At 47.1% G+C, this 16507-nt stretch overlaps 1 protein-coding gene across 7 annotated transcripts in view; it reads right to left on the reverse strand.

The window, feature by feature from the left end:
• Positions 1 to 16507, reverse strand: part of flt4 (fms related receptor tyrosine kinase 4) — a 271100-nt gene that overhangs the window by 31295 nt on the left and 223298 nt on the right. For 5 of the 7 annotated variants that reach the window (XM_059990711.1, XM_059990707.1, XM_059990705.1 and 2 more), the window contains 2 exons: positions 10074 to 10230; positions 5533 to 5627 (listed from right to left, as the gene is read on the reverse strand). In XM_059990711.1, coding sequence (XP_059846694.1) covers positions 5533 to 5627; positions 10074 to 10230 — 252 coding nt within the window. The remainder of the gene's footprint in view (positions 1 to 5532; positions 5628 to 10073; positions 10231 to 16507) is intronic. The other 2 variants (XM_059990708.1, XM_059990706.1) reach the window with 1 other exon arrangement.

Here is a 16507-nt window from a genome sequence, read left to right on the forward strand (position 1 = left end):
TCAGCCCAGTATCTGTGCCAACCCATTGAAAGGCTCTGATTTATCACAGAAAACTTCAGCAGCGCAAAGGGAATAACTTCACTCAACCTATCACTGAACCATTCCCACAACCTATACACCCCTTTTCAAGGACACTTCATCTCATGTTTGTGATATTTATTGATAATTTATTTACTATTATTTTGCTTGCTTTTTTTGTTTCTTAGTATTTACTGTGAATGCCTGCAAAAAAATGAATCTCAGGGTTGGACATAAATGCACAATAAATTTACCTTGAACTTTGAACACAAAACACTGGAGGAACTCAGAGCAGGAGCATCTCTGGGGGAACAACACACACAAAATACTGGAGGAACTCAGCAGATCAGGCAGCACCTACAGGAGAGCAATAAATAGCCGACATTTCGGGCCTTCCTTTCCATTCCTGATGAAGGGTTTCAGCCCCAAACATTGACTGTTTATTCCTCTCCATAGACGCTGCCTGACCTGCTGAGTTCCTCCAGCATTTTGTGTGTGTCGCTCTGGATTTCCAGCATCTGCAGACCCTCGTGTGTTACAGTCTGTGGGGGTGGGGGAAATGGCCAACTGTTGTTTCAAATTAGGTTCTCTGGACTGGAGAAGGAAGGGCTGATTGGGAAGGGGTGATAGGCAGATGGAGGAGAGAGAGTGGAAATGCTGATGGGTGGAAGAGGCAAAGGGCTGAGAAGGATGGAATCTGATAGGAGAAGACAGTGGACCACGAAATAAGGGGAAGAAGATGGGGATGGGAATTGGAGGGAGGAATATGTGGGTGATGGATGTGGGTGGGAAAGAGGTTTGGCAGCATGGCAGCGTAACAGTTAATGTAATGCTTTACGGCACCAATGGCCCGGGTTCAATTCCTGCCTCTATAAGGAGCTTGTTCAGATCTCTGAATGGACAATGACCCACAATCACCACACTCAGTATTTTTTCCTCTCTTCTTGCAATACTTAATTAATTCAATCTTCCTTTTTTATTTATATTTTTGTTGTAATTTCAAGTTTTTTTATTGTCAAAAACAGCCAAACACTAATCCTTTCTACCTACACCATGTCCATACCCCTCCATCTTCCTTACAGACCTCTAGCTCATTATATCCTATTCCTAAGAATTTCTCTACAACTGACGTGAGACTCACCAGTCTATAGCTCTCAGGCGCTCTCTTCCTTTGTTCCCCTCTTAAATTAGCCACTTGCCAGTCCCCGTGGCTAGAGAGGACACAAAGATACTGGTCAAGGGCCGAGCAATCTTGTCCCTTGCCTCTTGTAATAACCTCTCTTTACATTCAAGGTTTCTCCCTATTCCTGTCCTTCCTTCCTTCTAACAGGAACATAACTTTCAGTGTAATTGTCTCTAAACACCTTCCACACGTCTGATGTGGACTTGCCAATAAAAAGGTGTTCCCAATTAACGCTTCTTAGATCCTGCCTATTGCCCTTGTAATTTGCCCTACTCCAATTTAAAGTTCTCCCACAAGGACCACACCTATCCTTCTCGATAGCTATCTTGAAAGTTGAGGAGTTGTGGTCACTGTTCCCTAACTGTTCACCCACTGAAAGGTCAGTCACCTGGCCAGGCTCATTACGAACACCAGGTCCAGTACAGACTCTCCTCTCATTGCTCAGTCCAGATATTGACTTAAGAAACCTTCCTGGATACACTTAACAAATTCAGCCCCATCTAAACCCCTTACACTAAGAAGGTCCCAGTTTATATTAGCTAAGTTGAAATCCGCCATGACAACAACCTTGTTATTTTTACACATTTCCTTAATCTGATTACATATCTGTTCCTCAATGTCCCAGTGGCTATTAGGGGATCTGTAGTGCCACCCATCAGTGTGATTGTACCCTTCCCATTCCTGAGATCCACCCAAATGGACTCAGTGTCTGACCCCTGCACTACATCTCCCCTGAGTGCAGCTGTGATATTGTCCCTGAGTAGTAGTGAAACTCCACCCTCTCTTTTACCTCCTCTATCTTTACTAAAACTGTGAAAGCCTGATACATTAATCACCTGTTCCTGCCCCTTTCTCAACCAAGTTTCAGTAATGGCTACAACATTGTAATTCCATGTACTGATCCATGCTCTAAATTCATCGCCCTTACCCATAATACTCCTAGCATTAAAATACACACCCTTCAAACTATCTGACCCATCATAACCATTAATTTGATTTTGCTGTCAATACCTTCCCTGCCACCTACCTTCTGGTCCAACCCTTCCCTTACTGACCTGGTGCCCTGGTTCCCAGCCTCCTAGTTTAAACTCTCCTGAGCAGGAGCAGCAAACTTTCCAGCCAGGATACTGGTTCCCCTTCAGTTCACGTGCAACCCATCCTTCCCCAGAAAAGGTTCCAATGATCAAAGAACTTGAAACCCTGCCCCCTGCACCATCTCCTCAGCCACTCATTCATCCATGCTATCAGCCCATTTCTACCTGCTCGGGCCCGTGGCAGTGGGAGTAATCTGGAGATTACTACCTAGGAGGTCCTTCTTTTCAGCCTCTTTCCTAACTCCATATACTCATTGTGCAGGACCTCTTCCCATTTCCTGCCAAAGTCATTGGTGCCAACTCTGGCTGATCCCCTCCCCCTTGAGAATATCCTGCAGCCCCTCTGATACATCATGGGCCCTAGCACCCAGGAGGCAACACACCATCCTGGTGTCTCCTTTATGACCAGAGAATCTCCTTTCTGTCCCCCTAACTATCGAGTCTGCTATAACTACTGCACTCCCTCAAGTTACCCTTCCTTGTCGGGCCACCAGCCTGGCACTGCTGCTGTGATTTGGTGGGTCATCCCCCCAGCAGTATCCAAAGGGGTAAACTTGTTGTGTAGAATGGCCACAGGGGAACCCTGCCCTAACCTTTTAATTCTCTTACCTCTCCCGGTGGTCACACATCTACTGTACAAAGCCTATACTCTGGCTGTGAACACCTCTTCAAAAGTCTCCTCTCTAATATCTTCAGCCTCCCAAATGATCTTGAGTACATCCAACACCAGCTCTAACTCCTTGACCTGAGCAGTCAGGTGCAGAAGTAGGGTGCATTCCCACAGGTGTAGTCATCAGGTATCCTGAATTCCCACATCTGACAGGAGGAACATTCCACCCCAACAACTCTATCAAAAAAAAGGGTTGCCCCTTCTTAACTGTTCCTTCAGTAGTTCATGCCGAAGCCTGTTACGTCAAAGCCTTCACACTCTATCACTGGCACACTCAAACAATGGCTGCTCTGCCCGTGCCTACCCTTGTTTGATTTGCAGCTGAGGTTAGGCCTCTGATGCTGACATTTGATGTGTCTGCACAGTCGAAAAAGATCAGACTTGTCCGAATCTATTCCTTTCATCTTCTCTCTCCTGGCTTCTATAGGGCTCTGACACTGACAAACACTCCTCTCACCTGAGGCTTTAAACAAGTCTTATACTCACACTCCCAGCTTCAGGTACTCCAATACAGGTACTCCGTTTTCTAAATATGTACGGATTAGGTTTGGCAAGTTTTTGGAATGCTATTTGGCACCAGAAGCCTTGGTCTCCTAATGAGTATAAAGGTGGATAAATCACCAGGGCCTGATGGGATTTACCCCAGAATATTGAAAAAGGCAAGAGATGAGATTGCTGGGCCCTTCACCAATACCTTCATGTCCTCTGAGGTCCCAGAGGACGGATGAGTAGCTAAGGTATACTTAAAAAGGGAACAAGGGAAAATCCAAGGACTATAGGCTAGTGAGTATCAGATCAATGTAGGGAAATTGCTGGAGAACATTCTTTGGGATAGGATATACGAACATTTGGAAACCCATGGCCTAATTAGAGAGAGCCTGCATGGCTTTGTGCGTGGCAGGTCGTGCCTTACCAACTTGATTCGAGTATTTTGACAAGGTGACAAGAGAGATTGATGAGGGTAAGGCAGTGGATATTTCCTACTTGGATTTTAAGGCAATTGACAAAGTCCCTCAAGGTAGACTAATCCAGAAGATTAATATGCATGGGATATGTGGCAAATTGGCTGTTTGGATTCCAAACTGGCTTACAGGTAGAAGACAGAGGTAATGGTTGAAGGGACTTATTTGAGCTGGAAGTCTGTAGTTAGTGGAGTTCTGCAGGAATCTGTGCTGAAACTTCTGCTGTTTGTAATGTTTATAAATGACCTGGATGATGTAGAAGATGGGTTGGTAAGTTTGTGGGTGATACCAAGACTGATGGAGCTGTGAATGGTGAAGAAGCCTGGCAAAGAATTCAGCACGATATAGATCAGTTGCAGATATGGGCTGAGAAATGGCAGATGGAGTTTAACCCAGATAAACATGAGGTGTTGCACCTCGATAGGGAAATGCAGGGAGACAGTACACTGGTAAGGGTAAATCCTTAACAGTGTTGCTGAGCCGAGAGATCTAGGGATCCAAGTTCATAACTCCTTGAAAGTGGCCACACAGGTCGACAAGGTGCTTAAGAAGGCTTATGGAATGCTTGCTCTTATTAGTTGAAGCACTGAGTTCAAAAGTCAGGAGGTTCTGTTGCAACTTTATAAAACTCTGGTTAGGCCACGTATGCAGTGTTGTGTAGAGTTCTGGTTGCCCCACTATGGGAAGGATGTTGAGGTTTTGGTAAGGGTGAAGAAGAGGTTTACCAGGATGCCGTCTGGGTTAGAGGGCATATGCTATCGTGAGAGGCTGGATAAACTTGGGTTGTTTTCTCTGGAGCATCAGAGGCTGAGGGGAGGTCAGATAGAGGTTTACTAGATTATGAGGGGCATGGATATAGATGGTGTACAGAGAGTATCTGTTTCCTAGGGGTGAAACGTCTATTACCAGAGAGTATGCATTGAACATGAGGGGGGATGTGAGGGGTAAGATTTTTACTCAGAGAGGGGTGGATGCCTGGATTGCGCTGCCTGGCATGGTGGTAGAGGCAAATACATTCGAGGCTTTTAAGAGACGTTTGGATAAGCACGTGGATGTGAGGAAGATGGAGGGATATGGACATGGTGCAGGTAGGAGGGAGTAGTATTTCAGAGTTTTCGATTTACTTTTTAGCTGCTTCAGCACAACGCTGTGGACTGAATGGCCTGTTTCTGTGCTGTACTGTTCTACCTTCTAACACTTGCGGGCTATGCCCGCACATCCTCGGACTTTGTTGGTTGTATGACGCAAACAACACATTTCACTGTATGTTTTGATGTACATGTGAGAAATAAAGCTAATCTTTAAAACCTCCTCATTACTACCATTGAGTAGGAGGTACAGGATCCTGAAGACACACACTCAATAATTCAGGAACAGCATCTTCCCCTCTGCTATTAGATTGCTGAATAGCCCATGGACACGACCTCTTTATTCCTCCTTTTTTGGCACTATTTATTTATTTTCCCATGCCTCCGGGGAGAAGAAGGATCTCCTACACCACTTCCTTTCACCCTGGCCACCAGTGCTCACTAGAGGGAGGGGGTTACGAACCCTTCCAAGCTCCCAGCTTCCCGACAACCTGCATCCACCTTGCAGAGGACTCACCTTCCTTGAGGCAAGGAACTCCATCCCACGAGCAACTTGGAAGCTGAAGCAGATCAGATCAACAAGGGTCAGGGGGCACTGCCACAGGTCATCAACTGTCAGGAGGGAATGGAATGGTAGGTTCAGGTGGGAGTGGTGTGCTCGTGATGCTGAGCCCCTATTTCCTGAAATGTCCCACATAGGACACACCCTTGCTTTGGGCAGCTAATGACTCCACCCCATGCTCCATCTCAGCTGACTCTACCCGAACCAACAACCACCCACCCACCCCAAACCACCTCCCCATCTCCTCCCCCAACCAACTCTTACGCACCCGATCCAAAACCATGACTACGCAACCTGTCATTTCTAACATCCACTCACCCCAAACTCATGGCATCCAGCTTCCCATCCCTTCCCCCAACCACTTCACAGAACACAGAACATCATGGCACAGTACAGGCCCTTCGGCCAGCAATGCTGTGCTAACTTTTTAACCTATTCTAAGATCAATCTAACCCTTCCCTCCATGTTTCTATCATCCGTGTGCCTGAGTCGCATAAATCTCCCTAATGTCTCTACCTCTACCACCCCCCCATAAAAAAAACTACCTCTAACATTCCTCTCTGCTTTCCTCCAGTCACCTTAAATTGATGCCCTCCTATATTAGCCATTTTCACCTTGGAAATAAGTCCTTGGCTGTCCACTTAATCCACTTCAACAACAACCCTCACCCAACACCTACCAATCACTCCAAATCTCTATCCACTTGACCTGCCCTACCTTTCCATCACTGAAACTCAGACAAAGAGTACAGAAGTAGGGAGGTTATGTCGCAGTTGTACAGGACACCATTACTGATGCTATGAAGCTGGAAAGAGTGCAGAGCAGATTTACAACAATGTTGCTGGGACTCAAGAGACTGAGTTATGGAGCAACATTAGACAGGTTGAAACTTTCTTCATTGGAGTGCAGGAGAATGTGGGGCAAAATTCTAGAGGTATGACACCTCATAGTGCCAATGGCCAGATTCCCAGCAGTGCAGAGGAACAGAGGGATCTTAGGATTGAAGTCCATAGACAGTGATCAAAGTTGCCATGCAAGTTGATAAGGTGGTTAAGAAGTCTTATGGTGAGTTCAAACGCTTATGAGGAAATGCGTCTTATGGTAATGTTGCAGCTCTATAAAACACTTGCAATATTATGTTCAGTTCTGGTCACTTCATTGTAGGAAGGATGTGGAACCTTTAGAGAGAATGCAGAGGAGATTTACCAGGATGCTGCTGGATTCGAGTGCATGTCTTATGAAGACAGACTGAGTGAGCTCGGGCTTTTCTCTTTGGAGTGAAGGAGGATGATAGATGTATTGATAGCAGTGTAAAGATGATAAGAGGCAGAGATGAGTGGATAGCCAGCACCTTTCCCAGGGTAAAAATGGTTAATGTGACAGGGCCATAATTCTAAGGTGACTAGATAAAATACTGGGATATTTTCCACACAGAGATTGGTGGATGTGTGGAACGCACAAACGGGGTGGTGGTAGTGGAAGATACATAGAACATAGAATAGTACAGCACAGTACTGGCCCTTCGGCCCACAATGTTGTGCCAACCCTTAAACCCTGCCTCCCATATAACCCCCCACCTTAAATTCCTCCATATACCTGTCTAGTAGTCACTAGTTACTTAATACTTTGTACTTTGCTTTGTACTCTGCCTCGGAGTTTGTCCTTCCAAAGTGTACCACCTCACACTTCTCTGGGTTGAACTCCATCTGCCACTTCTCAGCCCACTTCTGCATCCTATCAATCTTAGACAATCCTCTACACTATCCACAAAACCACCAGCCTTTGTGTCATCTGCAAACTTGCCAACCCACCATCCTACCCCCATATCCAGGTGGTTAATAAAAATCATGAAAAGTAGAGGTCCTAGAACCGATCCTTGTGGGACACCCTCCAATCTGAATGTACTCCCTCCACCATGACCCTCTGCTTTCTGCAGGCAAGCCAATTCTGAATCCATCTGGCCAAACTTCCCTGGATCCCATGCCTTCTGACTTTCTGAATAAGCCTACCGTGTGGAACCTTGTCAAATAACTTACTAAAATCCACGTAGATCTCATCCACTGCACTACCCTAATCTATACGCAGGTAGTATATAGATATATACTATCTATATACTATATAGATATAGGACATACTATATATAACATATAGTATACTATTGTGTCTGTGTGTGTGTGTGTGTGTGTGTGTGTAATATAGGCCTTTTCCAACAGCTTTCCCACCACAGGCTTAAGGCTCACTGGTCTATAATTACCCGGACTATCCCTACTACCTTTATTGAACAAGGGGACAACATTTGCCTCTCTCCAATCCTCCGGTACCATTCCCGTGGACAACAAAGACATACAGGTCCTAGCCAAAGGCTCAGCAATCTCTTCCCTTGCCTCGTGGAGCAGCCTGGAGAATATTCCATCAGGCCCCGGGGACTTCACCATCCTAATGTATTTTAACAACTCCAACACCTCCTCTCCCTTAATATCAACATGCTCCAGAACATCAACCTCACTCATATTGTCCTCACCATCATCAAGTTCCCTCTCAGTGGTGAATACCGAAGAGAAGTATTCATTGAGGACCTCGCTCACTTCCACAGCCTCCAGGCACATCTTCCCATTTTTGTCTCTAATCGGTCCGACCTTCACTCCTGTCATCCTTTTGTTCTTCACATAATTGAAGAATGCCTTGGGGTTTTCTTTGACCCTACTCGCCAAGGCCTTCTCATGCCCCCTTCTTGCTCTTCTCAGCCTTTCTTGCTACCCTATATTCCTCAATAGACCCATCTGATCCTTGCTTCCTAAACCTCATGTATGCTGCCTTCTTCCACTTGACTAAATTTACCACCTCACTTGTCACCCATAGTTCCTTCACTCTACCATTCTTTATCTTCCTCACTGGGACAAATTTATCCCTAACATCCCGCAAGAGATCCGTAAACATCGACCACATATCCATAGTAGATTTCCCTGCAAAAACATCTTCCAATTCACACCTGCAAGTTCTAGCCTTATAGCTTCATAATTTGCCCTTCCCCAATTAAAAATTTTCCTGTCCTCTCTGATTCTATCCTTTTCCATGATAATGTTAAAGGCCAGGGAGCAATAGTCACTGTCCCCCAGATGCTCACCCACTGAGAGATCTGTGACCTGACCTGTTTCGTTACCTAATACTAGATCTAATTATAATTATAGTATTATACCTAATACTAATAATAGTATGGCATTCCCACTAGTTGGCCCGTCAACATACTGTGACAGGAATCCATCCTGGACACATTTAACAAGCTCTGTCCCATCTAAACCATTGGAACTAATCAAGTGCCAATCAATATTAGGGAAGTCAAAGTCACCCATGATAACAACCCTATTATTTTTGCACCTTTCCAAAATCTGCCTCCCAATCTGCTCCTCGGTATCTCTGCTGCTACCAAGGGGCCTATAGAATACCCCCAGTAGAGTAACTGCACCCTTCCTGTTCCTGACTTCCACCCATACTGACTCAAAAGAGGATCCTGCTACATTACCCACCCTTTCTGCAGCTGTAGTAGTATCCCTGACCAGTAATGCTACCCCTCCTCCCCTTTCCCCCCCTCTGTCCCTTTTAAAGCATTGAAATCCAGGAACATTGAGGATCCATTCCTGCCCCGGTACCAGCCAAGTCTCTGTAATGGCCACTACGTCATAATTCCATGTATGTATCCAAGCTCTCAGTTCATCACCTTTGTTCCTGCTGCTTCTTGCATTGAAGTACACACACTTTAGCCCTTCTACCTTACTTCCTTTACACACTTTATTCTGCTTCCCTCTCCTCAAAGTCTCTTTATATGTTAGATCTGGCTTTACTCTATGCACTATACTTGCAGTTCTCGCATGACCTTTATCCTCCTCCACCTCACTATCTGCTCTAACACTCTGGTCCCCCTCCCCCTGCAAATCTAGTTTAAACCCCCCCCCAGAGCAGCACTAATAAACCTCGCAAGGATGTTAGTCTCCCTCCAGTTCAGGTGCAACCCATCCTGTTGGAATAGATCCCACCTTCCCTGGAACAAGGCCCAATTGTCCAGAAACATGAAGCACACCCTCCTGCACCAACTTCTTAGCCATGTATTTAGCTGCATTATCTTCCTATTTCCAGCCTCAGTAGCTCGTGGTACAGGGAGCAATCCTGATACATTAGGAACATTTAAGAAACATGGATAACAGAGAAAAGGAGGGCTATGTGGGAGTGAAGGGTTAAATTGATCTTGAAGTAGGTTGAAATATCGGCACATCGTGGGCTGAATAGCCTCCATTGTTCTATGTTCTATGACTCTAAACTCATGAACCCCACCTCAAAATCACACCAGCCTCTACATCAGTCAACCACACAGCATCTACACAACTCCCTCCCACAGAACCCTCCTGCCCATGATCCCACCACTTGCCCTCCGCACAGCTCGTTTCCCGATCGGGGTGGGCTGTATTTGAAGCGCTAACACAGGAATCAAGGGTAGTCCTCACCTTCCACCAGGGCCTTGGGGTGACCGAGCATCCTGTCCATGGCGGTGCGGACACAGATTGGGTGTTCGGCTATGCTGCCTCGATTCCTGTCCTCCAGCTCTTTCACCACCTCCACCATAGAAATCACGTGGCTGCTTACCTTCAGTGCCCGTTCCTGCTGAACAACACGCACAACACAGAATCAGCATACAGCATTAGGATCCCTCTGCCCTGTCCCATCACACACCTTCAAGTCAGACACAGAGTGAGCTCCCTCCGCATTATCCCATCACACAACCCCGGGGTCAGACACAGAGTGAATCTCCCTCCACACCATCCCATCACACACTCCCGGGGTCAGACACAGAGTGAATCTCCCTCCACACTGTCCCACTGCACACTCCCGGGGTCAGACACAGAGTGAATCTCCCTCCACACCATCCCATCACACACTCCTGGTATCAGACACAGAGTGAATCTCCCTCCACACCATCCCATCACACACTCCCGGGGTCAGACACAGAGTGAATCTCCCTCCACACCATCCCATCACACACTCCCGGGGTCAGACACAGAGTGAATCTCCCTCCACACTGTCCCACTGCACACTCCCAGGGTCAGACACAGAGTGAATCTCCCTCCACACCGTCCCATCACACACTCCCGGGGTCAGACACAGAGTGAATCTCCCTCCACACCATCCCATCACACACTCCCGGGGTCAGACACAGAGTGAATCTCCCTCCACACTGTCCCACTGCACACTCCCAGGGTCAGACACAGAGTGAATCTCCCTCCACACCGTCCCATCACACACTCCCGGGGTCAGACACAGAGCGAATCTCCCTCCACACCATCCCATCACACACTCCCGGGGTCAGACACAGAGTGAATCTCCCTCCACACCGTCCCATCACACACTCCCGGGGTCAGACACAGAGTGAAGCTCCCTCCACACTGTCTGATCACACACTCCTGGGGTCAGACACAGAGTGAATCTCCCTCCACACCATCCCATCACACACTCCTGGTATCAGACACAGAGTGAATCTCCCTCCACACCATCCCATCACACACTCCTGGTATCAGACACAGAGTGAATCTCCCTCCACACCATTCCATCACACACTCCTGGTATCAGACACAGAGTGAATCTCCTCCACACCATCCCATCACACACTCCCGGGGTCAGACACAGAGTGAATCTCCCTCCACACCGTCCCATCACACACTCCCGGGGTCAGACACAGAGTGAAACTCCCTCCACACCGTCCCATCACACACTCCCGGGGTCAGACACAGAGTGAATCTCCCTCCACACCATCCCATCACACACTCCTGGTATCAGACACAGAGTGAATCTCCCTCCACACCATCCCATCACACACTCCTGGTATCAGACACAGAGTGAATCTCCTCCACACCATCCCATCACACACTCCCGGGGTCAGACACAGAGTGAATCTCCCTCCACACCGTCCCATCACACACTCCCAGGGTCAGACACAGAGTGAAACTCCCTCCACACCGTCCCATCACACACTCCCGGGGTCAGACACAGAGTGAATCTCCCTCCACACCATCCCATCACACACTCCCGGGGTCAGACACAGAGTGAATCTCCCTCCACACCGTCCCATCACACACTCCTGGGGTCAGACACAGAGTGAATCACCCTCCACACCGTCCCATCACACACTCCCGGGGTCAGACACAGAGTGAATCTCCCTCCACACCGTCCCATCACACACTCCCGGGGTCAGACACAGAGTGAATCTCCCTCCACACCATCCCATCACACACTCCCGGGGTCAGACACAGAGTGAATCTCCCTCCACACCATCCCATCACACACTCCCGGGGTCAGACACAGAGTGAATCTCCCTCCACACCGTCCCATCACACACTCCCGGGGTCAGACACAGAGTGAAGCTCCCTCCACACTGTCTGATCACACACTCCTGGGGTCAGACACAGAGTGAATCTCCCTCCACACCATCCCATCACACACTCCTGGTATCAGACACAGAGTGAATCTCCCTCCACACCATCCCATCACACACTCCTGGTATCAGACACAGAGTGAATCTCCCTCCACACCATCCCATCACACACTCCTGGTATCAGACACAGAGTGAATCTCCTCCACACCATCCCATCACACACTCCTGGTATCAGACACAGAGTGAATCTCCTCCACACCATCCCATCACACACTCCCGGGGTCAGACACAGAGTTAATCTCCCTCCACACCGTCCCATCACACACTCCCGGGGTCAGACACAGAGTGAAACTCCCTCCACACCGTCCCATCACACACTCCCGGGGTCAGACACAGAGTGAATCTCCCTCCACACCATCCCATCACACACTCCTGGTATCAGACACAGAGTGAATCTCCCTCCACACCATCCCATCACACACTCCTGGTATCAGACACAGAGTGAATCTCCTCCACACCATCCCATCACACACTCCCGGGGTCAGACACAGAGTGAATCTCCCTCCACACCGTCCCATCACACACTCCCAGGGTCAGACACAGAGTGAAACTCCCTCCACACCGTCCCATCACACACTCCCGGGGTCAGACACAGAGTGAATCTCCCTCCACACCATCCCATCACACACTCCCGGGGTCAGACACAGAGTGAATCTCCCTCCACACCGTCCCATCACACACTCCCGGGGTCAGACACAGAGTGAATCACCCTCCACACCGTCCCATCACACACTCCCGGGGTCAGACACAGAGTGAATCTCCCTCCACACCGTCCCATCACACACTCCCGGGGTCAGACACAGAGTGAATCTCCCTCCACACCGTCCCATCACACACTCCCGGGGTCAGACACAGAGTGAATCTCCCTCCACACCATCCCATCACACACTCCCGGGGTCAGACACAGAGTGAATCTCCCTCCACACCGTCCCATCACACACTCCCGGGGTCAGACACAGAGTGAATCACCCTCCACACCGTCCCATCACACACTCCCGGGGTCAGACACAGAGTGAATCTCCCTCCACACCGTCCCATCACACACTCCCGGGGTCAGACACAGAGTGAATCTCCCTCCACACCATCCCATCACACACTCCCGGGGTCAGACACAGAGTGAATCTCCCTCCACACCATCCCATCACACACTCCCGGGGTCAGACACAGAGTGAATCTCCCTCCACACCGTCCCATCACACACTCCCGGGGTCAGACACAGAGTGAATCTCCCTCCACACCGTCCCATCACACACTCCCGGGGTCAGACACAGAGTGAATCTCCCTCCACACTGTCCCATTACACACTCCCAGGGAGGATTCAGAGGGCCACTCAAGAGTTTCTAACCAAATGGCTGACCCCCTTCTGTCAGAGGTGAGGTGAAATGATGACGTTCTGCCTAGGGAGTTCAGGGAGCTAGGTGCTAAGTTAAAGGGTTGTGATCTCAGGATTGCTACCCGAGCCACGAACTAGTGAGGCCAGAACTAGGAAGATTATACAGTTTAATACATGGCAAAGGAGTTAGTGTCAGAGGGATGGCATAAGATTTCTGTATCATTGGGCCCTCTTCCAGGGAAGGTGGGATCTATACAGATGGAACGGTTTGCACCTGAACTGGTAGGGAAACTAATATCCGAGTAGGAAGATTTGTTAATGCTGCACGGTGGGGTTTAAACTAGAGTTGCAGGGGGATGGGAACCAGAGTGCCAGAACAGTTAGTGGAGAGGTTGTGGAGGCAGATGTTGGTAAGACCTCAGACAAAGTTAGGAATCAAAAGGTTGGGCATGGTGTGACAAAATTGAAAAAGGTGAATACAGGACTGAAGGAGTTGTATCTGAATGTGCACAGTAGATAGAATAAGGGAGATGATCTTGCAGCATATTTGCATATTGGCAGGTTTGATGTTGTGGGCATCACTGAATCATGGACGAAAGATTATAGCTGACAGCTTAATGTCCAAGAATACACACTGTATCAAGAAGACTGGCAGGAAGGCAGAGGGGGTGACGTTGCTCAGCTGGTAGAAAATGAAATCAAATCATTAGAAAGAGATGATGTAGAGTCAGAAGGTGTGAATCATTGTGATTAGATGGAAGGACCAGCAAGGGTAAAACGATAGGAGTTGTATACAGACCCCCAAACAGAGTAAAAACATGGTCTACAAATTACAGCAGGAGATAGAAAATGCATGACAAAAGGGCAATGTTACAATTGTCATGGGGGATTTCAATATGCAGGTAGATTGGGAAAATCATGTTGGTGCTGGATTATGGGGGTGGGATTTCTAGAGTGCCTCTGAAATGGCTTTTTAGAGCAGCTCATGGTTGAGCCCAATAGGGGATCAGCTATTCTGGATTAGTTCTTGTGCAATGAACCAGAATCAATTAGAAAATTTAAAGTAAGAGAACTTTTTGGGGCAAGTGATCATAATATGATCAAATTCACCCCAAAATTTGAGGAGAAGCTGAAGTCAGATGTATCAGTATTACAATGGAGTAAAGGGAATTACAGAGGCATGAGAGAGGAGTTGGCCAGAACGAACTGGAAAAGAACATTGGCAGGGATGACAGCAGAGCAGCGATGGCTGGAATTTCTGGAAGCAATTTGGAAGGCTTGGGATATACCTGTATACGCTCCAAAGAGGAAGTATTCCAAAGGAAAGATGACACAACCATGGCTAACAAGTCAAAGCCAACATAAAAGCCAGAGAGGGCATATAATAGAACAAAAATGAGTGGGAACTTAGAGTATTGTGAAGCATTTAAAAACCAACAGAATCCAACAAAAAAAATTAGTAAGAAGGTAAAGATGGAATACGAAGATGGAATAAGCAAGCCAATAATATTAAAGAGGAAAACAAAAGTTTCTTAAAATATACAAGTGTAAAAGAGAGTCGGTGGAAAGAGTACGGTGGAAGTTGCTGGTGCTAGAGGGCATGAAGTGTGTGAAGTTACCATAACTAGAGAGAAGGTTCTTGAGAAACTGGAAGGTCTGAAAGTAGGTAAGTAACTTGGACCAGATGGTGTACATCCCAGAGTTCTGAAAGAGGAGTCTGATGAGATTGTGGAGATATTAGTCATGCTCTTTCAAGAATCATTAGATTCTACAGTGGTCCTGGAAACTGGGAAAATTGCAAATGTCTCTCATTTTCAAGAAGGGAGAGAGGCAGATAAGAAGAAACTATAGGCCACTTAGCCTGACCTCAGTGGTTGGGAAGATGCTGGAGTCAATTATTAAAGATGAGGTCTCAGTGTACTTGGAAGTACGTGATAAAATAGGTCATAGTCAGCATGGTTTCCTCAAGGGAATATCTTGCCTCACAAATCTGTTGGAATTTTTTGAAGAAGTAACAATCAGGATAAACAAAAGAGAATGAGTTGATGATTTTCAGAAGGCCTTTGACAAGGTGCCACACACGAGGCTGCTTAACAAGCTATGAGCCCATGGAAAGATTCTAACATGGATAAAGTATTGGCTGATTGGCAGGATGCAAAGAGTGGGAATAAAGGGAACCTTTTCTGGCTGGCTGTCAGTGACTAGTGGTGTTCCACAGGTGTCTGTTTTGAGATCAATTCTTTTTACATTATATGTCAAGTATTTGGATGATGGAATTAATTGCTTTATTGCAAAGTTTCCAGACGTTATGAAGATAGGTGAAGGGACAGGTAGTTTTAAGCAGAGAGGCTACAGAATGACTTAGATTAGTTGAATGGCAAAGAAATGGCAGATGGAGTACAATGTCAGGAAGTGTAGGTTCATGCACTTTAGTAGAAGAAATGAAAGGATAGACTATTATCTAAATGGAGAGAAAATACAAAAAACAGAGACGCAAAGGGACTTGGGAGGCCTTGTGCAGGATTTCCTAAAGGCTAATTTGCAGGTTGAGTTTGTGGTGAGAAAGGTAAATGCAATGTTAGCATTCATTTTAAAAGGACTAGAATATAAAAGCAAGGATGTAATGTTGAGACTTCATAAAACACTGGTGAGGCCTCACTTGTATTGTGAACATGAGTGGGTCCCTTATCTTAGAAAGGGTGCTCTGAAACTGGACAGGATTCAAAGGAGGTTCATAAACTTGATTCCAGGATTGAATGGCTTGTCATATGAAGAGCGTTTGATGGCTCTGGGCCTGTATTCACTAGTATTCAGAAGAATGAGGGGTGTCCTCATTAAAACCAATCGAATGGTGAAAGGCCTTGATAAAGTGGATGTGGAGAGGATGTTTCCTATGATGAAAGAGTCCAAGGCCAGAGGACACAGTCTCAGAATAGAGAGGCATCCTTTTAGAACAGATATGAAGGGGCATTTCTTTCACCAGGGAGTGGTGAATCTGTGGAATTTTTTGCAACAGGCAGCAGTGGAGGCCAAGTCTTTATGTATATTTAAAGCAGAGGTTGATAGATTCTTGATTGGTCAGGGCAGGAGGCAGAGATTGGGGCTGAGAGGAAAATTGG

The sequence above is a fragment of the Hypanus sabinus genome, chromosome 15 (genome assembly GCF_030144855.1).
Source record: "Hypanus sabinus isolate sHypSab1 chromosome 15, sHypSab1.hap1, whole genome shotgun sequence".
In the NCBI taxonomy this organism is placed as follows: Eukaryota; Metazoa; Chordata; class Chondrichthyes; order Myliobatiformes; family Dasyatidae; genus Hypanus; species Hypanus sabinus.